The 27881-nt window shown below is 46.6% G+C and overlaps 1 protein-coding gene across 1 annotated transcript in view; it reads left to right on the top strand.

Annotated features, from left to right (window-relative positions):
• Window positions 1–27881, top strand: part of SLC7A14 (solute carrier family 7 member 14) — a 59372-nt gene extending 31491 nt beyond the window's left edge. The window contains exons 3-8 of the mRNA XM_081007042.1: window positions 6323–6559; window positions 14955–15172; window positions 17866–18012; window positions 19260–19468; window positions 20852–21729; window positions 23829–27881. Coding sequence (XP_080863168.1) covers window positions 6323–6559; window positions 14955–15172; window positions 17866–18012; window positions 19260–19468; window positions 20852–21729; window positions 23829–24148 — 2009 coding nt within the window. The 3' untranslated portion in view covers window positions 24149–27881. The remainder of the gene's footprint in view (window positions 1–6322; window positions 6560–14954; window positions 15173–17865; window positions 18013–19259; window positions 19469–20851; window positions 21730–23828) is intronic.

The raw sequence follows: 27881 nt of genomic DNA on the forward strand, positions 1-27881 counted from the left end.
AGCATATTATCATGCCAGCAAAGTTTTTGTTACACTATTTAGGAGCTGAGACATAAAATAAATAAATATTACCCATAGATCCATTTCCAATCATCTGCTTTGTAGGTCTATTTCATTCTACCTTATCTTATTTTTAAAATCTACAGCCATGCCAGATTGGGCAAATCTAATCCTAATTTGAAAAAATCTTGCAAAGTCATGTTAGGTCCTTTGGCTAGAAGCTCTGGTCATTTTGTAAAAAATCGGGACCAGCTCTTGGCTTCCTGCATGAATGTTTAATAGGCCAATAAACAGGAAGCTGTATTCCTGTCACATACACAAATTGATTCAGATGCAAAATAATTGGGTTTCTGGCAGATACATCTGGCCTCAAGGTATCAGGAATGCATTAGATCTGTGTTGTTTTCCTGCAGAAAATAAAGGAAACGGCACTTGTCTCCATCCAAGAGAGACCAAAACATATTTTTACTTTGCTAAAAGAAACACATTGGGTAACGAAGCTCACGAAACATTAGACTGGCTTCATTAGAGACATTATTAATGGCAGGCAGCACATTTCCACCCATCCACCTCTTTCCAACACAATTTTCCAACACAATTTTAGAAGTTACTGGTTTATCACTAGCTAAATGACCTTAATGGCTGCTGGCTGCTGGCATTTGTGACCCTGGTAATCATAGGTAAAGGTAGAGGGACCCCTGACCATTAGGTTCAGTCGTGGCCGACTCTGGGGCTGCGGTGCTCATCTCGCTTTATTGGCCGAGGGAGCCGGCGTACAGCTTCCAGGTCATGTGGCCAGCATGACTAAGCCGCTTCTGGTGAACCAGAGCAGCACACGGAAATTCTGTTTCCCTTCCCGCCAGAGCAGTACCTATTTATCTAGTTGCACTTTGATGTGCTTTCGAACTGCTAGGTTGGCAGGAGCTGGGACTGAGCAATGGGAGCTCACCCCGTTGCAGGGATTCGAACCGCTGACCTTCTGATCAGCAAGCCCTAGGCTCTGTGGTTTAACCCACACCACTACCCACATCCCTCTGGTAATCATAGCTGAATACTTACTAGGGTGACAGGTGTGGAAGGTGGGCATCACTGAGGATAGCCTTGTTGACTCCCTCTCTTCTTAACTCCTTCAACACTGGGTTGAAGGACACAGGGTCATTTGCCCAACTTCTCCAGCCCAGTGTCGGCACTTTGCACCTTCTTCTTCCCTACTTCTGCTGCATCCGCAAGACCACTTTTAAATTGGCATCTTAGGACACATTGTCAGATGGAAGATGGAGCCAGTTTGTTTTCTCCTCCTCTGGAGGGTAAGACTTGAACCAACGGCTTCAAGTTACAAGACAGGAGATTCCAACCAAACATCAGGAAGAGCTTTCTGACCATAAGAGTTGTTCGACAGTGGAACAGTCTCCCTTGGGAGGTGGTGGACTTCTCCTTCCTTGGAGGTTTTTAAGCAGAGGTTGGATGGCCATCTGCCATGGATGCTTTAGCTGAGATTCCTGCATTGCAGCGGGTTGGACTAAATGACCCTTAGGGTCCCTTCCAACTCTACAGTTCTGTGACTGTATGCCACCCAGAGGAAACCATTCAGACTGTACACCTGCATGATGCCACCTGTCTTAAAGGTAAAGGGACCCCTGACCATTAAGTCCAGTTGTGACCGACTCTGGGGTTGCGGCGCTCATCTCGCTTTATTGGCCGAGGGAGCCGGCGCACAGTTTCCGGGTCACGTGGCCAGCATGACTAAGCCACTTCTGGCAAACCAGAGCAGTGCACGGAAACACCGTTTACCTTCCTGCTGGAGTGGTACCTATTTATCTACTTGCCCTTTGACGTGCTTTCGAACTGCTAGGTTGGCAGAAGCAGGGACCGAGCAAAGGGAGCTCACCCCGTTGCGGGGATTCGAACCGCCGACCTTCTGATCAGCAAGTCCTAGGCTCTGTGGTTTAACCCACAGCGCCACCCAACACCCACTATTTATTCACCGCCGTCCTATATTTTTGTAGAAAAGCCCAGAAGGATAGCCTGCTGAAATGCACTGGGCATGAATAAAAACTGCAATACTCTGCAGCCTCTTTGAGATGGTTTCTCCTTTGTTATCTTCCCCCGCCGAGATGCATCTTGCTTTTCCTGTGTGTGTGTGTGGTTTCGTGCACGAACGAGCCTCTCTGGATAACCAAGGCACAGGAAATTCTGCTAATGTTCCATATGAAAATTATAACAGGAGCTCAAATTACCTTGGCATACTAATGAGATAGCAATTAGTTACCACTATGCATGCCCTCCAACATTTCTCCGATGAAAACAGGAAAAGCGGGACATTCTGGGATCAAATCAGAAACTGGGACGGCTTCTGCAAATCTAGGACTGTCCCTGGAATATAGGGACACTTGGCGGGTTCTCATTTTGCACATTAAACACAAACCTTGCCTGCCTGCCTGTGGGCTAAAGTTAGCCACCAGCTTCGTTATGGTTTTTCAAGTCAAAGCCTGGAATAGAATACCTGTCTTCATCAAGGCATCTGTTTCATCAATCTTTCAGGCATGTACTTATTCTCTGGTCTCTTGTGTGTGCAGCTTGCATGCATTTTTAATCAGCTTTGAATAATTACTTTATATGCAAGTCAATGGTTGAGGGGTCGGCCGGCGGGGAAGGGGGAGAGGAATTCGGATTGGTTCCTCCCCCACCTCATTCTTCCTTGTTCCTGATCTACATGGTAGAAATAAAAGTCCCAGATATCCCCTTGAAAGCTTTCATTATCCAAGTGCATATGAAAGTGCATGAAATATAGAGGGCCTTCAATAAAAAGAGCACTTAATATCATCAGCCTGCGCCTTCATGTGCCATTTAGCACATTCACTGGACTTAGTGGGAAAACTGGGGCAATGTGAAAATGACAGTCATTTGAATCATCTTCTCAAGATGTCAGGCTAGTTGCAAACTCAGAAGGACAGATAGGGGAGAAATTTGATTCAGTGTTCATTCAAAGGCAAACTTTGCAGTTTCCAAAACAATATGAGAAATGAAACCCAGCGATCTGTCAACATTTTTGCTTCTCCAGATTTGCAGCGGCAGTACTCCAGCTGAGTAATGTGTACAAAATGCATAAATTAGAGTGAAAACGTGCATAAAAATGCATTTTATTGGGGAAATCTGCTTTGCAGTAATGCATACATTGGGCAGAACTGCATACAAAAATGTGCCTCTTAGGAGAAAGTGATCTGGATACTATCCTTCTGTTGATGCAGCCTAGAATAGCATTAGCTTTTTTGCTGCTGCTGCTGCTGCATCACACTGTTGACTCATGTTAAGCTTGTGGTCTACTAAGACCCCTGGATCCTTTTCACATGCTAGTAAGCTCATGGGGTTTACTATGCCAGGTGCCAAAATAACTTCATCAGTACTGGGGTGGAGAAATTTTAACGCAAGCCTACCTAATTCACACTTCTCAGTATAATATGAAAATATATATACAAAAATCCATATGCAGGGGAAAGCACTTATAAAAATAAGCAAAATCACATACAGAAATTTATATATTAGGGGAAATGCTCCGTAAAATGCAGGTGAATTTTCACGAGGACTTTTTTTAAAAATCACAAACTGATGTATGAATTGAATTGGAAAAATGTGAAATGGAAATGGACGGATTTCTCCATCCATTGACCATGCGTGTGTGTGTGTGCGCGCATGTGCGTGTGCACATGCAAATGCGCGCCATTTGTTGCTCTGTAAATGAAGAGGCTGGGCCCGCTCATGGTAGCTTTGAATCATTCATATTCTTTTCAGCATGCTAGAAGTTCTGACAGCATAACAACCATGTGACAGTATACACTTTAGGAATTGACTGTGAAATCAAACAGAAGGCCGGGGTGGGGGGTGGGAGGAACCAATGAATGCTCCTACAACAGAATGGAATTGGCTAGAAATTGCATCCTTCCTACCTGCTTATCATACTCCAGAATGAAAGAGCAGAGGCGGGCATACACATTTCAATTACAGGGTATTATTGACCGCTGGGGTTAGTGTTGTTCCCATTGATCTAAGTGATGTTAATAACAGTCTGTCTCGCTATCAGAACAGAGGAGGAGGCACAGACCTGAACCAGCAACAAGTCTGCGGCTATAAACGCCAGGAAGGACTGGTTAGAAAAGATGGGTTTTATTGGTGCTTTCAGTAATTCGTTTTATTTGTTTTGTTAATCAATTATTTCCCATAAAACACCCTGAAATGATTTAATGAAAACATCAACAATGAAAATATAAATGAAAGCAATTTAAAGTCCAATATGGAAACAGATTGTGTGTGTACACACGTGGGGGGGGGGGGCTTGTTTGAAAAGGAAGGTCTTTAATAGATACCAAAAAGATAATAGAATTGGAGAGTTGGAAGGAGCCCTGGGGATCATCTATATCCAACCCCCTGCAGTACAAGAATATGCAGTTGTCCCATACAGGAATCAAACCTGCAATCTTGGCATTATCAGCACCACACTCTAACCAACTGAGCTCTCCAGGCTGATGGAATTCACTCTTTCCTGATATCTAACAGGAGGACCTCCAAAGGGTAGGTGTTGCTACACTAAAGGCCTGATTCCTGACCTTAAGGTGGTCTGCACAGGAGGCTCCCACCTGCAGTGCTCAGTGTTCAGTTAAGTATTTAAGCAGTGAGATGAGCAGTTGGGTATCCTGGTCCCAAGCTGTAAAGAGGGTCGGCATTTCAAATCCCCGCAACGGGGTGAGCTCCCGTTGCTCTGTTCCTGCTCCTGCCAACCTAGCAGTTTGTGCTGCTCTGGTTCGGCAGAAGCGGCTTAGTCATGCTGGCCACATGACCCGGAAGCTGTACGCCAGCTCCCTCTGCCGATAAAGCAAGATGAGCGCCGCAACCCCAGAGTCAGTCACGACTGGACCTAATGGGCAGGGGTCCCTTTACTTTTACCGACACCTGGAGCACATTTCCAAGTTAGCATTTTATTGGAATAGTACATTGTTGTAGTAAACAGCCCTGCTGTTGGGCAGAGTGGGGTAGCTGCCTCACGTAGCCAGCACTGGGTGTCAGTGGCTGTTAACTTGCTCTTCCACCCATCCTGGACTGCAGTGCACTTCTTTGGATTCTGGCAGCCTCCAGCATTCCCTCTACCAAACCTAATTCTAGACAAGGGAGAAAGCCAACCCTGTGGTTTTATTTACCTGAATGGTGGTAACACTGTTACCAAACTCCTGCCTGCTTACATGCTGTCCGAATCCAAGCCGTGCTTCCCTGTATCTCTCCCTTTAGACATGTAAAGGTAAAGGTAAAGGGACCCCTGACCTTTAGGTCCAGTTGCGGACAACTCTGGGGTTGCGGCGCTCATCTCGCTTTACCGGCTGAGGGAGCCGGCGTACAGCTTCCGGGTCATATGGCCAGCATGACTAAGCTGCTTCTGGCGAACCAGAGCAGCGCATGGAAACACTGTTTACCTTTCCACCTATTTATCTACTTGCACTTGACATGCTTTCAAACTGCTAGGTTGGGAGGAGCTGGGACTGAACAACGGGAGTTCACCCCGTCACGGGGATTCGAACCACTGACCTTCTGATTGGCAAGTCCTAGGCTCTGTGGTTTAACCCACAGTGCCACCCGTGTCCTAAACACCCGCTACTAAACATGTCGCATGACCCTTATGGCTTAGCACATAGATGAGGCACATCTTTTGGGCTAGGCAAATCATGGAAACAACTTCTAATTTGATTTGAAGAGGCTTGTTTAGGGTTCAAGGCGTGGTGGGGGGAGGGTTGGAACTTGAGTCCAGCAGCATCTGGAGAGCCACGTATTCCCCAGCCATGGCCTAGGAAAGGATTTCTCAAACTTGGGTCTCCAGCTGTTTTGGGACTGGACTACAATTCCCACCATCCCTGACCACTGGTCCTGCTAGCTAAGGATGATGGGAGTAGTAGTTCAAAAACAGCTGAAGACCCAAGTCTGGGAAACCCTGGCCCAATAGATGAGCAGTTGATGCTTACCACTGCCAGGAAGGGCAGGGCAAGCAAGAATAATGGTGCCATGCCAATTCCACAAAGGCTAGACTGATTTAGCACCCCAAGTCTCTTCATGTGGATTTAGAGAGAAAGAAAGAGGTATACATATCTTGCCCACTTCTCTAATAGAGAAAGGACTCTTTGAACAAAGAGAGGAACTCTTAAAGGGACAAACCTTTAAGGGCTTGGATATTCCTTCACAAGAGCTCAACCATTTTCTTGTTTTGACACCAATTTATAAGGGATTACTTTTCCTTCAGCCACATTTCCTTATGGTTACATGCATTTCCTGTGTCTCTGTCCAGGGGTTTGCTATGCCGAGTTTGGTGTGCGAGTTCCAAAAACCACTGGCTCCGCCTACACTTACAGCTACGTCACGGTGGGAGAGTTTGTGGCCTTTTTCATCGGATGGAACCTAATCCTGGAGTATCTGATCGGCACAGCAGCAGGTGCCAGTGCTCTAAGCAGCATGTTCGACTCCCTGGCCAATCACACCATCAGTCGCTGGATGATTGACACCGTTGGGACTTTGAATGGGCTGGGTAAGGATTATCCCGGATTGAGACTCTTGTCTTTGCCTGATCATGTAAGTTAGGCTCCAAGAGGCCTTGGGATTCTGAATGGCAGCATACCAAGATGGTTTGAAATTGAAATATTGTGTGCATTGATTCAACATTTCCAGTCCCCAAGCTTAGGGAAATGTGCATCTAAGTTTAAAAAGCTTTCCAGTTGCCACAGAAAAACTTAGTGGCAACTCACTCAGAAGGCTTGGTCCTTCCCAGAGCCCCAGCAAGGCCAGGACATATTCAAGAGCAGCAGTCACACACCGCAGCTAAAATACATCTGGTCCTGGGTCCAACAGGGGAATGGTGAGTGACTGGGTAGCAGGGTCAGGACCCTAGGGGACCTTACTTGGGGGACCTTACCCTAGGGCCCTAGACCAACTGCTGCCATTGGACTTGATATAAGCAGAGCAGGGACTACCATACTGAAACCCACCTTTCGGACATTTCCAACACTTGTGTTTAAGGCGTTTTTTAAATTTCAGCACTATTGTGCATTTGCTTTTTAAGAGCATTAAAAAGTAAACGAAAGAAAACTAGATTAAAAAAACACCATGGAGATAAATGCAGGGTCATAAAGATGGTTTCCTTTCAAGAGAAGGGAATCAAAAGAATTATTTGCACTAAAAAAAACACCCCACCCTTATCTTTAAGCACTATGAAATGCTTTGTTTCATTTTCATTAAATATATACTGTATGTGTTATGTACTGAGTTGAATAGGATCCAAACTGTAGCAGTCTGATTGGTCCTAGAACAATAGGATCCAAAAGGCAGCAGTCTGATTGGTCCTAGAACAATAGGATTCAGAATGCAGCAGTCTGATTGGTCCTAGAACAATGCAGCAGTATGATTGGTTGGCAGGAACCACCCAATCCTGCTCCAGATAGAAGTGAATCCACAACCTGATTGGCTTACAGTAGAATTCCAGAATTAGCCAATCATGTGCAGCCCATTGTGTAAATAATGTATATAAAGCAGATACTGTGAGGGGACATTTATTCATTCCTCCTCACCACTATGAGCTGAATAAAGAGCATGAAATCACTTTGCGACTCTGAGTATATTTCACTGGCGACGAAGGTGGGATCCCGCTGAGCTGACTGCCACACACAGCACCGCAGCACCGCCAACTGCCGCACCGCTGCCTCGCACCGTGTATCCAGGCTTCAGCTCCGGGGCACAAGGAACTCAGAATGGCAGCCAACAGCAGCTTCTCGCCATTCAACCCAGCATCTGGAGACTGGGAAGCGTACGCCTCCCGTTTCACCTTCCTCCTAGAAGCCAAAGGGGTCACCGACGAAGAAGACGCCAAGAAGAGGGCGATATTCTTCAGCGTCTGCGGAGAGGAGACGTTTGAAATCGCCCGGGCTCTCCTTGCGCCTGAAGACGTCGCTACTGTTCCATACAAAACAATAATGGAACAGCTGAAGGGGCACTTTTCGCCGCAGCCCTCAGTGGTGGCTCGTCGAAATGCCTTCTACGCAAAGCGGCAAGCCCCTGGGGAAACCATAACTGGGTTTGTGACCTCTCTCCGCCAAGCCGCCCGGTTCTGCAACTTCTCAGAGCTGGAGAACATGCTTCGTGACCGCCTCGTCGGTGGCCTGAAGGATGAGAAGCTGCAACGACGCCTCTACGCTAAGAAGGACCTAACGTTCCAGGTCGCTCTGGAGGAGGCCCTGGCAACAGAAGCTGCCGAGAGGTCGACCCAAGAGGCACGGCCGAGCCTGCCATCCCAACCGAGGGTCCACCATGAAGACCTCACCGACGACTCAGGATCCGACAGGGAGGAGGTGCACCGAGTACAGCAGCGCACTCAAGCAGCGCACAGACCACAGCTGCCTCGACGAGAAGGAGGGAACTGCGCAAGCTGCGGGGAGAGTCACGAGAGGAGGACCTGCCGTTTCCGCAACGCAGAGTGCAGGCAGTGCAGAAAATCGGGACACATCGCCCGGGTGTGTCGGGCTCGGCCCACCCGACACCAGGCATCAGATGACCAATCCAAGAGCCCCAGGTCCCGGGGCCCAACGCACCAAGGCAACTCGACGGAGCTCACGGACTTCCAGGTATACCAGTTGCCCCACCCCAACGTAGAGAAAATTTATGTAGAGGTACAGATAGAGGGGGCCCCATGCCGCATGGAGCTTGACACGGGTTCAACTCTATCCATAATCTCGGCAAGGACCTTAAGGAAACTGTGTCCCACTGGGGGTCCCAAACTCAGGCCGGCCCCATTCACCCTCCGGGACTTCCAGAAACGTAAGGTCCCCACAATGGGGGTGGGGACCTTCAGGGTGCAATACCGAGGGCGGACGCGGCAACTGGACTTGCTGGTGGTCAAGGGCCCCTACATTAGCTTACTGGGATTGGCATGGTTTGGACCACTGGGGCTAGCTGTCACCGGGGTGAACCACACTAGCTTACAAGTGGACGTGGACGCCATATGCAAGGAATTTCCAGGGGTTTTCGATGGGAAATTGGGACAGTATACGGGCCCCCCCATTGCGCTACAGCTTGACCCCGCAGTACGGCCGGTCAGGCTCAAGGCCCGCCGGGTCCCGTTCGCCTTGAAACCCCGTATAGACGAGGAATTGGACCGACTCGTAGAGCAAGGAGTGCTGGAGCCGGTGCCTAATGCTCCCTGGGAAACCCCAATCGTCACACCCGTCAAGCCTAATGGTTCGGTCCGCATCTGCGCAGACTACAAATGTACCATAAACAAGGCCCTCACGGCCCACGCATACCCAGTGCCAGTGGTCAGCCATGTCCTTGCCACCCTGGCTGGGTCGAAAATTTTTGGCAAGCTGGACTTGGCCCAAGCATATCAACAGCTGCCAGTAGATGAGGCCACAGCAGAGGCACAGACGATTGTGACGCACAGAGGAGCGTTCAGGGTAAAGCGGCTGCAATTCGGTGTCAGCGTGGCACCAGGCATATTCCAGAATATAATGGACTCTCTCCTTAAAGGGATTCCTGGCGTCACCCCCTTCTTCGATGATGTGTTGATTGCCGGCCCCACACCAGAGGAGTTTGAGGACCGCCTCCGCACCGTTCTGCACCGTTTCCAGACGGCGGGTCTCAAGGTGAAGCGGGAAAAATGTCTACTAGGAGTGCCTCAGGTGGACTTTCTGGGATTTATGGTGGACGCAGAAGGGGTCCACCCGACTGGGGACAAGGTACGGGCCATTTGTGATGCCCCAGCGCCCAAGAGCAAGACTGAACTTCAGGCCTTCTTGGGACTATTGAACTTTTACCATTCCTTCCTTCCCCACAAGGCGGCGGTAGCGGAGCCCCTACACAGACTCCTGGACAAGCGGGCCCCTTGGGTGTGGGGCCAGCGCCAGGAGGCCGCATTCCAGGCAGTCAAGGACTTGCTTGTCTCAAACTCGGTCTTGGCACACTTCGACGAGAGGCTGCCGGTGGTGCTAGCATGCGACGCCTCACCCTATGGCATTGGAGCTGTCCTGGGGCACCAACTCCCGGATGGAAGAGAGGTACCGGTGGCGTACTTTTCCCAGACACTCAACACAACCGAGCGGAACTACTCGCAAATCGACAAGGAGGGTCTGGCAATCGTAAAGGGAGTAAAAAAATTCCATGATTTCTTGTACGGGCGGCCCTTCACCGTGGTGACTGACCACAAGCCGTTGCTTGGCTTGTTTGCCCCCGAAAAGCAGACCCCCCAAGTGCTGTCTCCTCGCGTCCTCAGGTGGTCAATTTTCCTTGCCAGCTACCAGTATGCACTGATTCACCGACCTGGGAAGGCGATGGGCCATGCGGACGCCCTCAGCAGGCTACCACTACCGGAAACAGGCCCTGACCCAGCACCTGCACAAGAGGTTATGAGCCTGGAGCTGCTTCCCGACCGCCCCATTCAGGCACAAGAAGTTGCACACCATTCCAAGAAAGATAGGGTCATCTCCCGGGTCCTGGACTGGGTGTGGAGGGGATGGCCCAGCAGCAGCCCCGGGCCAGAATTCGCCGGCTACACAACCCGCAAACATGAACTGTCGGCCCACAAGGGGTGCCTGTTATGGGGAAGCAGAGTCGTTGTTCCCCAGCCCCTCTGCAAAAGGGTCCTCACAGCCCTACACGAGACACATCCAGGGGTAGTAAGAATGAAGGCCCTTGCCAGGAGTTATGTGTGGTGGCCGGGGATCGATGGAGAGATAGAGGCCTGGGTCAAACACTGCCAGGCCTGCCAAGAATCCCGCCCAGATCCCCCAAGGGCCCCAGTCCAGTCCTGGGAGTCCGCCCGAGCACCATGGTCACGCCTGCATGTGGATTTCGCTGGCCCCTTTCAGGGGAAAACATTCTTCATAGTGGTGGACTCCTACACCAAATGGCTGGAAGTCGCACTGGTACCGTCCACTTCCACGTCCGCAGCCATCCGGGTACTACGCAGGCTGTTTGCAACCCACGGGCTCCCTGACACTCTCGTCTCAGACAACGGGACTGCATTTACGTCAGGAGAATTCCAAACCTTCACAGCGCAGAACGCCATCCGCCACATCCGTTCGGCGCCGTTCCACCCTGCCACCAATGGCCAAGCAGAACGCATGGTGCGGACCACCAAGGACACCCTTCGCCGCATGACGCAAGGGGACTGGGAGTACCGCCTTGCCACATTCCTTCTAGCACAGCACAGCACCCCCAGCTCAACGACTGGCCGGAGCCCCGCTGAACTACTAATGGGTCGGCGCCTTGCAATCAGATTGGACCGCCTTCACCCCGATAGAGCTCAGGATGAGGTAGTGGTGGGGGAAGGCAGGAACCCCCGGACCTTCGAGGCCCAGGACCCAGTGTACGCAAAGAATTTTGGGGCAGGCCCAGCATGGGTACCCGCCACAATCACCAGGGTCACTGGCCCCGTGTCGTACGAGGTGCTAACGGATGGGGGGCAATGCTGGCGCCGCCACTGCGACCAGATACGGCGACGATTCCCGGGAGAAAACCAGGAGGAGGACAGGTCAGAGGAGTCCCAAGGGAACAGCGGGGCAGTGAGGCCCATAGAGCAGGAGGGGCCAGCAGGAGAGGCAGAATCAGTAAATACAGAGAGGACCCGTGAGGCCGAAAGGACACCGGAACCAGAACCACGACTGAGCGAGCCGGTTGCACCAGACCAAACAGCCGCATCACAGCCAGCATCCTTGGAACACGAGCCAGAACCCGGAGCCCGGACCAGGGAACACCCCAGGCCACAACGCACACGTAGGCCGCCGGCATACCTTGAGGACTATGAATGCGACCTCCCGGGCAGGACTGGAACTTAGAGGGGAGGGGTGTTATGTACTGAGTTGAATAGGATCCAAACTGTAGCAGTCTGATTGGTCCTAGAACAATAGGATCCAAAAGGCAGCAGTCTGATTGGTCCTAGAACAATAGGATTCAGAATGCAGCAGTCTGATTGGTCCTAGAACAATGCAGCAGTATGATTGGTTGGCAGGAACCACCCAATCCTGCTCCAGATAGAAGTGAATCCACAACCTGATTGGCTTACAGTAGAATTCCAGAATTAGCCAATCATGTGCAGCCCATTGTGTAAATAATGTATATAAAGCAGATACTGTGAGGGGACATTTATTCATTCCTCCTCACCACTATGAGCTGAATAAAGAGCATGAAATCACTTTGCGACTCTGAGTATATTTCAGTATGCAAAAAAAAATTTGCAGATTAACACCGAAAGGTAATAGTGAAGATGCACAGAGACGTCCATGTGTGACAATGTGCTCAGCTGCCCAATATGCCATAAGAAATAGAACAGGTGGTGCTCAAGTTTCCTACAGTTCTGGAGACGGTTCTGCTCTTCCATTGTTTGGGGAACAAGTCAGACTTTCTGTGCTCTGAAAAGAAAACAGAAAAGAACTGCAGAGAAGACACAGGAACAAAACCATCTAATGGCAATGCCATGCCGATGCTCCTATAAGAAAGAGTTGACATAGCATGTCTGCTGTGCTGTGAATACTAAGTGCAGAAGTATTTCTGAAACCGACACATTCCCCCAGAAGATCAAAATAAAAAAAAATCCTTCCAGTAGCACCTTTAAGACCAACTAAGTTAGTTCTTGGTATGAGCTTTCGTGTGCAAGCACACTTCTTCAGATACACTGAAACAGAAGTTGCCAGATCCTTCTATATAGTGAGAAGGTGGGGAGGGGTATTACTCAGAAGGGTGGTGGGAATGGGAGATAGGCAGATAGCTGGGATGAGCCTGCTGACGACTCTTAACGACTGTAATGGGTCTTACAGGAAAAGGCAAGGGGTGAGAAGGTGAGAAATGGCTTAGTCATGTATAATGGGATAAGAATCCAATGTCTTTGTTCAAACCAGATTTCTCCATGGTTTTAAGTTTGGTAATGAGTTGCAATTCAGCAGCTTCTCTTTCCAGTCTATTTCTGAAATTCCTTTGTAGTAAAACAGCTACTTTGAGATCTTGTATAGAATATCCTGGGAGATTAAAGTGTTCTCCTACTGGTTTCTCTGTTTTGTGATTCTTGATGTCAGATTTATGTCCATTTATTCTTTGGCGTAAGGTTTGGCCTGTTTGTCCAATATAGAGAGCTGAAGGACACTGTTGGCATTTGATGCCATACACAATGTTAGATGATGAGCAATTGAATAGTCCCGAGATGGTATGTGTGATGTTGTTGGGGCCAGTAATGGTGTTGACCGGGTGTATGTGGCAGCAAAGTTGGCATCTGGGTTTATTGCAGGCTCTGGTGCCAGTGTCCGTGTTAAGTCTGGTTGTAGTATTATTGTGGGTTAGGAGTTGTTTAAGATTGGGTGGCTGTCTGTAGGCAATGAAAGGTCTTCCTCCCAGAGCTTGAGAAAGAGAACTGTCATTGTCCAGGAGAGGTTGTAGATCTCTGATGATGCGTTGTACTGTTTTAACTTGGGAGCTGTATGTGATGACTAGAGGTGTTCTGTTATTTTCTTTTTTGGGTCTGTCTTGCAGCAAGTTCTCTCTGGGTATAAGTCTGGCTCTGTTGATCTGTTGTCTAACTTCATCTGCTGGGTATTTTAGTTCTGAAAAGGTTTGCTGTAGATCTCTTAGGTGAGAGTCTCTGTCTGTAGAATTGGAACAGATGCGGCTGTAACGTAGTGCCTGGCTATATACAATGGACTGTTTGGTATGTTTGGACTGTTTGGTAGCCAGGCACTACGTTACAGCCGCATCTGTTCCAATTCTACAGACAGAGACTCTCACCTAAGAGATCTACAGCAAACCTTTTCAGAACTAAAATACCCAGCAGATGAAGTTAGACAACAGATCAACAGAGCCAGACTTATACCCAGAGAGAACTTGCTGCAAGACAGACCCAAAAAAGAAAATAACAGAACACCTCTAGTCATCACATACAGCTCCCAAGTTAAAACAGTACAACGCATCATCAGAGATCTACAACCTCTCCTGGACAATGACAGTTCTCTTTCTCAAGCTCTGGGAGGAAGACCTTTCATTGCCTACAGACAGCCACCCAATCTTAAACAACTCCTAACCCACAATAATACTACAACCAGACTTAACACGGACACTGGCACCAGAGCCTGCAATAAACCCAGATGCCAACTTTGCTGCCACATACACCCGGACAACACCATTACTGGCCCCAACAACATCACACATACCATCTCGGGACTATTCAATTGCTCATCATCTAACATTGTGTATGGCATCAAATGCCAACAGTGTCCTTCAGCTCTCTATATTGGACAAACAGGCCAAACCTTACGCCAAAGAATAAATGGACATAAATCTGACATCAAGAATCACAAAACAGAGAAACCAGTAGGAGAACACTTTAATCTCCCAGGACATTCTATACAAGATCTCAAAGTAGCTGTTTTACTACAAAGGAATTTCAGAAATAGACTGGAAAGAGAAGCTGCTGAATTGCAACTCATTACCAAACTTAAAACCATGGAGAAATCTGGTTTGAACAAAGACATTGGATTCTTATCCCATTATACATGACTAAGCCATTTCTCACCTTCTCACCCCTTGCCTTTTCCTGTAAGACCCATTACAGTCGTTAAGAGTCGTCAGCAGGCTCATCCCAGCTATCTGCCTATCTCCCATTCCCACCACCCTTCTGAGTAATACCCCTCCCCACCTTCTCACTATATAGAAGGATCTGGCAACTTCTGTTTCAGTGTATCTGAAGAAGTGTGCTTGCACACGAAAGCTCATACCAAGAACTAACTTAGTTGGTCTTAAAGGTGCTACTGGAAGGATTTTTTTTTATTTTGATTATGGCAGACCAACACGGCTACCTATCTGTAACTGGAACCCCAGAAGATCGTTTATTTGCCTTTCCTTTGATTCTGCTATATTTCCAAAGTTCCATATATACCTATGTTTTCTTCTCATAGGTAAAGGAGAAGAATCTTACCCAGATTTGCTGGCTTTGCTCATTGCTGTCATTGTAACGATCATTGTCGCTTTGGGAGTGAAGAACTCTGTGGGATTTAACAATGTCCTCAACGTGATTAACTTGGTGGTGTGGCTCTTCATCATGATTGCTGGACTCTTCTATGTCAATGGAGAATATTGGGCCGAAGGGCAGTTCCTGCCATTTGGATGGTCGGGGGTGAGTGATTTCGATAAAGACTTCGGCCATTATCAGCCTAAAAGCCTGGCAACCACAGGATAAGTGTTTAAAGGCATCATATTACATGGATCTCCATTTTTATTACTGGCAAGGAGAAATCCACAGCAGGCACCCCTTTCATATAAGGATCCTGGGTTGTATCCAATGCTGTACAAGTGGCTCAAGCAATGGGATTTCTCTTCCCTCCCCTCTCCCCATGCACCCCTTCTAGAGCAGATATTCAGGTCTGGAGGGGACTGCAGAAGAGAAGTGGTGGGAGTTCTGCTGAGGAAATCTCCTTCAGTGGTGAATCTGCAGCACTGGATACAACCTCCTCTCATCTCCTTGGCCTGACTCCTTATGTCATCTCAATGACATACGATACTCAACAATAACATACCTAATAGCTCTCCTTATCTTGTAGGACTGCAAATTCCATCATCCTTGGCCCCATGACTGGGACTGATGGGAACTGAAGTCTAAGCACATGTGGAAGCTCACAGCTTCCCTAAAAAGAAGTAAAAATACAAGCATCGGGAAAGGAGGGGTGGGAAGTCAAGAAGAAATTTATGTTGAATTTTGTGTGTGTGTGACAATAAATGTTTTGGCATATTTTTGGAGATTTAATAAAAATTATATATATATATATATATATATATATATATATATATAGATGCCCACAGTTCCCCCACCTCTGCTGTACCAAACCATGACGTAAATCTCCAATCTCCACTTCCAAGACAGATTTCTGGATGTCTCCCTTAAGAATTCCTTGAACCTCCATTAAACCTCCATTGGTACCTTGAACCTAGATACCTAAGAACATGAGACTGATGGAGTGGCCCTTCTAGTTCAGCATTCTGTTGTCACTGTAGCCAACCAGATGCCTGTGAGAAGTTCACAAGTAGGGCATGAGTGTAACAGCCTTCTGCCCACCTGTGGTTTCAGAGGCAGAGGTCAAACATAGCCATTGTGGCTTATAGCCCATTGCTTAATCAACGTTCCATTCTTTTACTAGTCCATTTGAAATAAATACCACCCCCAAAGTATGTTCCAGATTTTCATTCAAGTTCAAAACAAAACAAAACACCACTTCACTCTCCAGCTGGCAAAATTAAAGGTGGCTAAAACAGAATTGCTCAACCGAGTGAAATTAACAATGCATAAACACAATTATCGCGCTCTCTGGAGAGCTGATGACTTAAAGGCTAATTACAATTGATCCCATAAGCAGCGTATAATAAAACGCACAGCACCAACAGGCAGGTAAATGGTTTGCTGAGAACAAAAAATGACATGGGTGAAAAGCATGATGTCAGTGGGTGCAATCTAAAAGGAAGTATATATGCCTATGACTACAATCTTGTGCACACTTTTCTGGGATTATGCCCTATTAAATCGGACATGGTAGGACTGACGTCCCTAAACATGGCCAGGATTGCACTGCATGGCTGTAATCTTATGCATGCTTGCTTGAGCATTAACACTACTAAACTCAGTGGGACGTCTTTCTGATGCATAGGATCAGGCTATGCACACCATTATAAGCAATGGGACGACAAACCCCTTTGCTTTCAACTGAATTTAAATGGGCACCAGTGTGTTAAAGTGGGTCTCCCCCAATCTGGTACCTTCCAACACAGCTGACTGGGGCTCATGGGCATTGTAGTTCAGAACACCTGGAGGGCAGCAGATTGGGGAAGTCTGAAGTAGACTAGGATGCACTGATATTTGCTTTGGTTGTTTCTCAGTACTGTATAGCAATGGGCCTAAGTCATTTGCTTTATATACACTTCCCAGTGCTGCCCAATTAGTGCTTGTTACACATGTGTCAGCTTAAAACTCAGCTGGGAATTCAAACAGATTTGGATTTCCTGCCTTTCAGAGGCAAGCTCTTCTCCAAGGTATTCTGGCCTGGACCCCAAGCTAGTGAGTTGGATTTATGCTGCTTGCCTCTTGAATGTTTGGCCCAGAAAATGCAGCAGCAAAGAGGAGAGATGTGTTGGCTTTCAGTTTTAAAACTAACTTTGCTAGATTATTTTTAATGAGATGGAAGGACTATTCCATAAAGCCTAAAGTGGGATTTCCTGGTTACTGGCCATTCTGGCTGATGGGAGTTGGGAGTCTGGAGTGCCACCAGTTAACCATCCCTGGCGTTTGGAGAAATTATGTTTCTTTCAAATGAGCATTTAATTTGTTGCATGCAAGGCCATCTGTCCCTGTGCTGTCCCAATCTCTGCAACTTCTTCCCATTGTTCACCTTGTTTAGTGCAAGGGTAGCAAGCGTGATCCTCCCCAGATGTTTTTGGACTCCAGATCCCATGAGTCTGGACCATTGGCCACTGAGGCTAATGGGATTTGGAGTCCAATAGCTTCTGGAATGCGCTGCATTGGTTGCCCCTGGGCTAACCTATTCCCTTCTATTTTCTCTTTCTTTGCTACCTACTTGAATTGCCAGTCAGGGCTCTGCCTACCTTGAGGCAGGATGAGGCAGCCACCTCAGGCAGCTGATTTGGGGTGTCATAAAAGTAGGGTGGTCACATGCAAAAGAATATGGGACTCCTGCACCATTAATAGCTGTAAAGAAGTGTGCAGGTTGTCATTAGGAATGTAAGAAGGCATTGTTAGTTCCAGATAAATGGATATGACTTGGAAGCCTCGATCAGTCTAACGTGAGTCTATTGGTCATGCAGGTGCTACAAGGTGCAGCCACCTGCTTCTACGCCTTCATTGGATTTGACATCATTGCCACCACTGGAGAAGAAGCAAAGAGTCCCAACACTTCCATCCCTTATGCCATCACTGCTTCACTTGTCACGTGCCTGACCGCCTATGTGTCCGTAAGTAAGCTCTCTGTACGATTCTGCGTTTTGCAGGAAGGTGTAACATGGTGGCTGAGAACGTAAGGTGCAAGCTGAGGAATGTCTGAACTATGTGGCAATACAAAAGTGTTTGTTTGAGCTTAAAAGGAGGGGGGGGACCTTGGCAAACCACGCCTCCCCCTCCTCCATTCAACAGATCACCTGTGCCACCTGCTCTGCTTGCTTGCTCATTTGCTGAGCATCGTTGTCACGCTGGGGTAAGCATGGCCGCCTATTGATGGCCGCGCGAACCTTGGTGTGAAGACAACCTTTCATTTTTATGTATATAGGAAGGCAAGCTTCTGATCAAGGCTCATGGTTGCTTGTCCATGTGGACTGCAGAATTGGTCGTACCATTAGGGAGAGCAGGGCAGCTGCCTCCACCAGTAGATGCTAGAGGACAGAGCTATTTGGGCAACACAGTCTGCCCTGTACACACACACTCCTGTGGCCCTCAGGTGCAGTGGATACTGCTGCCCCATTGCCAGAGTCAAGGTAAAATTCACCTGCCAATCTGGTACATGGAATGCAGTGGGTGGGGGCATCTTTTCCTTCAGCTCCAACAACAAAATGTATTGGGCGAACCCTGCTGATGGGTTTGCGGTTGGTCATATTTTCTGTGCCCATTCTTCATTCACATTTTCTCTCTCTTACACACACACAATTTATGCACAATGTGCATACTACTCACACCCCCGGCTCACATAGCACTCCCACATATGCCAACCACACACTCAGCCTAACAGTTAACTACTGTTGTCATAGTGCTGCTTCCTGGCTCCTCTGCAACCTTCCATAAGAGCTCCCTCTATCCCTTTTACAAACTTCTGAACTAATGGAATATTCATAAACATTCCATGAGATCTTAGCAGCTTCGTTTAATCAAATGAAGCTGGAGCTCTGCATTTGCGAATGGCATGTACGGGTTCGGGTTTTGGTTTTCTTTTCATAATGTCCAGAAAAATAGGATGCTGCCTCTTTCTCCTGTACTGCTGGTATGTGTGTGTACACATACATGTGTGTGTGTGTGATTATATTGCTGTTTTATCTATTCTATTTTTATGATTCGATTTTTAAACTGGCCCTGGGATCAATTGGTGAAGGGTGGTAGTAAACAAAAGGAGTGAGTTGCCCAGAAAACTACAATGGGACACCCAAAATAAATAAATAAGTAAACCCCGTGCCACTTCTAACCGTACATCACCTTCACTCTTCCCACTCAACAGGTGAGCATAATCTTGACTCTGATGGTGCCATACACCGACATTGATACCGAATCGCCCCTGATGGAGATGTTTGCAGCCCACCGATTCTACACTGCCAAGTTCATTGTTGCCATCGGGTCTGTGGCTGGGTTGACGGTGAGCTTGCTGGGCTCCCTCTTCCCTATGCCTCGGATCATTTATGCTATGGCTGGCGATGGGCTTCTCTTCAGGTAAGTCCCATGTCATCAGAGGCAGTTGGAGAAGGGGCCTTGGAAGACCTTGTCAGGGCTAGCCATCAACCCTCCAGCCAGCATAGCCAGTCAGGGGTGGTGGGAGTCCAACAACAGTTTGAAGGCAGGACAGTGGCTGCCCCTGTTCTACCAGGTGATTCAGACTCCCATCAGCTAGTCAGCATCCCCCATTAATGATGGGGATTTTAGTCTATCTACACGCACTCTATATAGCACATAATAATAATAATAATAATAATAATAATAATAATAATTTATTATTTATACCCCGCCCATCTGGCTGGGCTTCCCCGGCCACTCTGGGCGGCTTCCAAAAGAATATTAAAATACTATAATACATCAAACACATCACTCGCATTCGGTCCAGAAGCTGCAGTTAGTACAGAATGCTACAACACGATTGCTGACAGGAGTGAGGCCTTGTCAGCATACAACACCTGGGCTCAGAGATCTGCACTGGTTACCAGTTTGCTACCCAGCTGAGTTCAAGGTGTTACTACTTGTTACTACTAGCATATCATCATCATTTAATGTGTATGCTGCCTTTCCATAGTTAAAACCATGCTCAAGGTGGCTTAGGACATGAAAAGATTTACATAATTACAAGCAGAAATACAACACACCAAAAACTAAACAACCATAACGGAACAATTTCCACATAAATTGTTATAAGATCTAAAAATGAAGATGCAAAATAATAACAACAACATCAATAACTGCAGCCAAAAAAAGAAACAACAACCCCGAAGCAATACCCTAGCCCAGGAATCTGTTCAGCAGCCTCAGCTTTTGTAGTTGGAATCAGTCAAGGCCCCACCCTCCCAAGGCAGGTAGGAAAAGGCCAGCAAGTAGAGGGGCAGGTCTTCCAGGACTCACAGCCAAGATGGCATATAAAGCCCTTAACAATTTGGGACCAGTTTACCTATGAGATCACCTTACATTACATGTGCCCACTCAACCGCTTTGATCGGCAGAATTTGTGCTACTACTACAGATGCCCGTATTTGTGAGATACTCCCTGCCTATTGAGCTTGAGCCTTCACTGTACTCTTTTTGGCATCCGCTTTTTGGCAGTGTTTAGACAAGCTTAGAAAGCTGAGGTGATTTTCATCTGCTTTAGTATTTTAACTTTTGCATGTTTTGAAGTAGGGTTGTAGATTTTTCTTGATTTTCTTGTTTTATCTTTCCATAAACCTTCCTTGAAGTTTCTTATTACCATCAAGCAGTGTGTAAATTTTATGGAATAAATAAAATAAAATAAAGAAACAAACATATGGTGGGCCACAGGTTCTCTTCCTTTGTCCTAAAAGTCAATAATAGGGAGTTTATGGTTTATGCTAATTTTAACTCTTTCACGTCTAGATTCTTGTCCCATGTAAGTTCTTACACGGAGACTCCCGTGGTCGCCTGCATTGTCTCAGGGTTTCTCGCAGCCCTGCTCTCCTTGCTGGTAAGCCTGAGGGACCTGATAGAGATGATGTCCATCGGCACCTTGCTCGCCTACACTTTGGTCTCTGTGTGCGTCCTGCTTCTTCGGTACCAACCAGAAAGCGACATTGACGGCTTCGTCAAGTTCCTTTCTGAAGAGCACACTAAGAAGAAGGAAGGGATCATAGCAGACTGCGAGAAGGAAGTCTGCTCTCCAGTCAGCGAAGGGGAGGAGTTTGCAGGCCCGCCCACCAACACTTGTGGCGCTAAGAACCTGCCTTCCTTGGGCGACAACGAGATGCTCATTGGGAAATCGGACAAATCCGCTTACAACGTCAACCACCCCAACTATGGCACAGTCGACATGACTTCTGGAATAGAGGCAGATGAGTCTGAGAACATCTACCTCATCAAGCTAAAGAAACTCATAGGACCACGATACTACACGATGAGGATCCACCTGGGACTTCCCGGGAAAATGGATCGACCCACTGCAGCTACTGGCCAGACTGTCACCACTTGTGTGCTCTTGCTGTTTGTCCTAATGTTCATCTTCTGCTCTTTCATCATTTTTGGGGTGGACTACCTCTATGACCAAAGTTGGTGGGCAATTCTTCTGGTGGTCCTGATGGTCCTGCTGATCATTGTGTTGGTGTTCGTCATCCTTCAGCAGCCAGAAAACCCCAAAAAGCTCCCTTATATGGCTCCTTGCCTGCCTTTTGTCCCAGCCTTCGCTATGCTTGTGAACATCTATCTCATGCTGAAACTTTCAAGGATCACCTGGATCCGGTTTGCTGTCTGGTGTTTTGTGGGTAAGTTCTAAACGTGGGGTGTGAAGGTTTGGGGACAGTGCATGTGTCAGGGTCAGATGCAGGTCAGCACAAAGAAGCAGAGACAGTTGTCAGTCAAGTTAACACTTTATTCAAGGAAATGGCTTACAACTCAACAATTCCCAGTAGGTCTTTCCCCTATAGAGCAGTTGCCAGGACTGAAGGTCCCTGCCTTCAACTCCTTCTAAGACTCCTCCTCTCCTGGATGTTTCCCAAGCAGCCTCAAACTGTGTCTGCCCACCTTTGACCTCTGTTCCACTCTTCTCATTATCCTTCTCATTCTTGGAGACAGGGATGGGGAGCGGAGCTTGCCAGAGCAGGAGATGGAGACTCCCTGGATTCTTCAGCAGTCTCTTGACCTCTGCTTCAGCCTCAGAGTCTGAACTGCTCCCTGTCACAGGTTCCTCCAGCTCATAAAACCCTGTTGTCCCTTCAGCATGCAACTCCTCCCCCCAATCTTCTCCCTCTGACCACCACCAATTCTCAGGCTCTGAACCTTCCTCCTCTGCAATTTCCCTCAGAGGTCCCCTGGCTGGCACCTCCTACTACTCCTTGTCATTCAGCCAATCCCTGGCAATATGGGATAATTCCACTGAAGAGACCACCCAGAGTATGTCAGAGTGCTCAGTTTCAACCAACCTTCATTGGTTTGGAGAATGGAAACCTCTTCTTAGAGCAGATGTGGGGAAATGGTGGCCCTCCAGATGTTGCTGGACATCAGCTCTCATCACCCCTGACCACAGACTGTGGTGGTTGCAGTGGCTGAGAGATGGAGTCCACCAACTTCTAGGGGGTCACAGGTTTCCCACCCCTGTCTTAAAAGAAGCATCCCCCATTTGGCTTTACAAAAGTTCTACCTATGAAGTATTGATTGGTGAGTTATGGCATGACAGCACAAGGCACTACTGTATAATATCAGCATGGACCCAGTGAATGGCTTGAAGCATCTGTGACTACACCTAACTAAACCTTCATTTGGATGGGTCACCGCTGGGAATCCCATTTCACAGCAGAATAGAATAACTACATAAAAAGAAATTCAGTAGCTCTTAAACCCTTCCCTTGTGGAGTTTCTCATGCTAACATATCGATAGTCAGTGAGGTGCCATCTAGATGTTGTTGGACTGCAACTCCCATCAGCCCCAGTCAGCCGTGGCCAATGGTCAAGGATGATGGGAGTTGTAGTCCAGCAAATGCCACGTTGGCAACCTCTGTTGTTCAACAGAAGAATCTTTGATACAGCAGAGCCTTCCACCAGTTGAATATGGAGGGATATGATTTGTCATTTTCCACTTCCTCTGCATCCCCCTTACTCATATGCCCCCCAAAACCTTCTCCAAAGGACTGGGGGACCCTTTGGAACTGTGAAGAAGGTGGCATGGGAGACTGCAGAGGGAAAGGGGAAATGGAGGAAACGCCTCTCTTCCCTTTTCACGCCTGGAAAGAAGTTCCCTTTCTATCAACATGAGGCACAACATGGGATACAACTCCTATATTTGCATGTGACTCTCATCTCTTGCCCTGCTCCTTATCCTCAACTTGTTTTCCTCCCTCTCAGCCTCTGCTAGTCTGCCATTGAAATGAAAGGAAGCAAAGGCCACAGAAGAACATAATCAAGAGATCTTTTTCTTTGTGTTTATCCTCCTTTTCTTCATTTAAAAAAAAAATTAGCGATGTGGTTTGTTTTGTTACTAAATCCTGCTTCGATATTGTGCCAATGAAAACCTACAGGTGAAAAACAAAAATATAGCACAGCAGGTTGTGTAATTATTTTACATGTTTCCTTTTCTGCCCTGGGGGTTTGGCTTTGCAACTGAAACATCTAGTAAATAAAATGTATTTTCAGAAAAAGAGCTCAGCAAAAGGGGAAGGAACGGCACAATCAAGATAGTTTTGGAACTATCCCACAGAGTATATAATCCATATGGTGAAATATAGATAATAAACCACTCAAATTCTGCAGCAGTGTTTATAGATTCATTAGAGCTTGGAACCGTTTCATGTTGGATTGCCTACAAGGCAACCCTAATTCAGACTACAGTACAATATTTTTACCAGCCAAACTCTCCCCTCTCCTGCAGGGTTGCTGATTTATTTTGGCTATGGCATATGGAACAGCACACTGGAGATCACGGCTCGGGAAGAGGCGCTGCATCAGAGCACATACCAGCGCTACGATGTTGATGTCGACCCCTTCTCCGTCGACGATGGCTTGGCCTACGCCGAGAACGACAACTACCAGGACTGGGATCCTGCCGACGACAAAGGTTTCTCTTACCAGCATATGTCAGAAGCAAAGGAAAACAGTCGGACAAGTAGCAAATCAAAGAGCAAAGGCAAACACAAACAGAACTCGGATGCACTGATTTCAAATGACGAGTTAGACTACTCGCCCGAGTAGATGAAATGGAAACACGACAGTTCCACTCTTTGTCACCAAGCTAAACCTTGGGCTAAAATTCAGTGGCTTCTTTCGGCTCTCATTTCAAACCCATCTTTTCCCATAAAGTTTCTGTTTCCAGAAGTCATATCACTCACTCACTCACTCACTCACGCAGACACCTTTCTGTTCTTCAGGATGGTTCTGTCAAGTGCTCATCCTGAATCAACAGAAGATCACATCAAGGAAAACATCATGTTTCTGATCTCACCACCACCATTCACAGGCCTCTTTCACTGAATGTTGCTTCCAATAGGCTAGTTGAGCCTGTTGAGGTTTTTTCTGGGCCTAGGAAACCCATTGCATAAGACACTTCCTGCTGCAGTGATAGTATGGTTTCAATGGAACCCACACTCAATGAAGTGGGTATCTGATAAGGAAATGCAGTAAGATTCCCTTGGCAGGGGACATGTCTATGACCTCTTTGCTTTCCAGTGGAGAAGGATGGGAAACATGTTACCCTCTGGATGTTGTTGGAATTTCATTATCCATGACCGTTGGCCATGTGGACTGGGGTTGAGAAGGAAGCTGAGTCCTACAATATCTGAAGGGCCACAGATTCCCCATCCCTGCCAAAGAAAATACTCAATTGCAGTCATACTAAGGACCGTTAAGTTATTTGGCAAAGAGCAAGTCAGTTTTTCATTTTGTGAATGCAAACATTGACTAGATGGGTAGGTTTATTCAGGCAGGAGCCATAGTTTTTTCCCTGAGGATATTCCAGAGATAAAAAGAGCTCCAGTGATCAGGCTGTGCAGACCAGCACCCCCATTTTCACCTATATAAAACTACTTCACCTTTTCACTTAGCAAAATATTCTTGCACTTTGGCACACACTTCCCATGTCACCTTCTCCATTCGTTTTGTCTCAGTTGTTTCCTGGTGAACTATGGTATGACACAACATGACTCAACCACAATTTAATATATTGACCAGTTGGAATTTGCATCTTGGCGAGTTCTTTTTGGATATTTTGTTTGATCCATTTAGCTATTTTATCTAGTAAGTAAGAATGGAGACTTTGGTTGTCAGATTTCTGTGATTTGGTTTATCTGAACCGGAATAATTTAGCAAGCAGGACCCGTACAGTGACAGTGTGGTTCAATTTGATTTCAGTACCATGACCCTAAAAGCTAATATTCATGACTAGCAGAATCATGTGGCACAAGCAAGAATGGTACCATGCGATTCTGCGGAACATGTAGTTCAACACTAACTTCAAACATCTGCATTAGGAATAGATGGGAGGCTAAACCTAGAATGTAACTAAAATCCTAATGTTATATCCATGGGCTACTTCAGATGGACTGAAACACAGCTCAGACCAATATCAGAACTTCTTGGATTTAGGTCATCTATAACCATGGTACAAACAAATCAATACTCATGTAAGATCACTCCACTCCACTCAGTATCTAACTTTGAATATTGTAGAATGGTTGCCTTGGAGCTCCCAACTTTTCATATTTGATACACTAAAAGCTGATTCCTGCTTTATGTGCAGTACCAACCATAGGTTCCCAAGGCAGCATCAGTTCCCAATGAGGCAACAGTCCAATTCTCACTTACCTTTAAAACCCAAATAAATAAATAAATCTATTGTGATAAATTAAAATTTAAACATTACATTATTTGATACTACAAAAAACAGACTTCTGTCCCATTTATTATGTCCACAGTTATTATTCCAATAAACAATACAACTTAACTACTTGTCTGCTATATTGATGATCTGTTTTGTCCCAAATCTTTGATACTTTCCATCATTTTTTCCATTATAGCTAGGTCCAAACATTTTAACACCAGTTCCCAAATGGAGGGAGACTGGTGTTTTTTCCAATATCAATCCTATATTATTTTAACATCAATCATTAAGTGGAGGATCAATGATTTTTAGATCTCAGGAATACCAAGCCGAGTTACATTGAAAAGGACCAATGAAGGGTTTAAGCCCCAGTTTGCAATATTATGCCCCCAAAATGTCTCCAATAACTTTTGACATGTTGACATTCCTGCCACATATAAAGGAGACTCGTTGTATTTCCAACATTTAAATCTAGCCGTTGAGAATGTCGAGCTTGAGTTAAGTACCAATGGTGTTTACGTTGGTGTTGCATCTTCTTCACTAACTTTATTGAGTGACAAATAATTCCATTTCCATTTCTCTTCAGAGATAGAGATTCCCTGATTCCTGTCTCGGTAAACCATGAATTTGTGCCTCCTTTAACATGGCATAAAAAAACATTGCAACGGTCCTTCTAAGTTCCCATGAGTTAATAAGTTTTTCTCCATTTGTGAGTTTCCTTAATTCATATGGTGAGTGAGACCCATTAATACAACAGGGCTTATTTCCAAACAATCTTGCGCAGGATGTGGCTTCGGATGTCACATCCTACACAGCAAACAAGAACTTTGCGTTTCCTTTTATGCAGTCCTGCAGACCTCTGCTTGATATAGCAAGCTCTGCAGCCTATGTGCAATGAAGTCATTGGAACTGGGATCCATCAAACATCCACAGCTTATCAGATATTCACTGGCCCTTCTTTACTTTTTCATCTGGCCATTTGAGATTGAGCTCATGGGATACACCTGTATGGAACTATTTGTCCATTTGCTTGCTTGTCACTGTTATTACCCATATCCCCTAAGACAGGGGTGAGGAGCCTTGTTCATTGTTGTAGTTTGGACCATCATGGTCATCTCAACCACAGGGTGAGGAACCTGTGGTCCTCCAGATGTTGTTGGACTCTGGTTCCCATTGGGCGATTGCCAGGGATAACGGGTCCCGCTTACTCTGTTACTTATCTAATTTAGGAATTGCTTTCAACATGAGTCTCGAGGTGATTGCCACAAAACAAACAACAACTAAAGCCGACAGAATAAGCGCCTATGCTGAAATCCAGCAACAACTGGCTACCCACACCTGCCCGAAGAAATAAAAACTCCAAGCCAGTCAAATATGCTTTGGCAACTTTAAATGCTGACTACATACCTCTAGGATGAAACTCAGGGTCTTTCAATCCCTTTTCTAAAGGAAAGCTTAATAATATTGCAAGGTACAAAAATAGAGAACTTCTTGGATTCAATCCCTAGTACAAACAGCACTGCCCCTCTCCGTAAACAACCATAATATATTTATTTATAACAGCACTCGCAGCCAAGTGTGCACAGAGTTCTGTACAAATACTGCATAGGTAGGATTCTAAAATGGTCTGGAGCCACATGGAGTGCTCAGTGGTGGCCACGGGGTCAAGAAGAGGAGAGGTGGTGGCCCTTGGCTGAGGCTCATATAAAGCAAAAACCACGAGAAAGAATTCTCAAAATAAACATTTCCTAAGGAATAAGGAAGGGCTTTGGGATTTGTGCCATTTACTGTATTCTTCTGCCAAGTAGGTTGCAGCAGCCTACTACTGAGCTGTTGTCCATTCCCAAAGGATCCTAATCTTTTAGCTCAGAGAATGAAACCTTGGAGGAGTGAACCTGTAGTCCTCAAGATGTTGTTGGACTCCAACTTCCATCGTCCCTGGCCATTGGCCATGCCAGCTGGGTCTGATGGGAGTTGGAGTCAAACACCTTCCACGAGACCACAGGTTCCCCACCCTTTCCTTAGAGGAGAAAGAAGGTCCTGTACGACTTTCTTTCATAGAACGAAAGGAAGCAAAATTCCCAGACACCCTGAAGGCACGTTCTAAAT

Source organism: Podarcis pityusensis (assembly GCF_964106645.2).
Source record: "Podarcis pityusensis genome assembly, chromosome: 5".
Taxonomy (NCBI): domain Eukaryota; kingdom Metazoa; phylum Chordata; class Lepidosauria; order Squamata; family Lacertidae; genus Podarcis; species Podarcis pityusensis.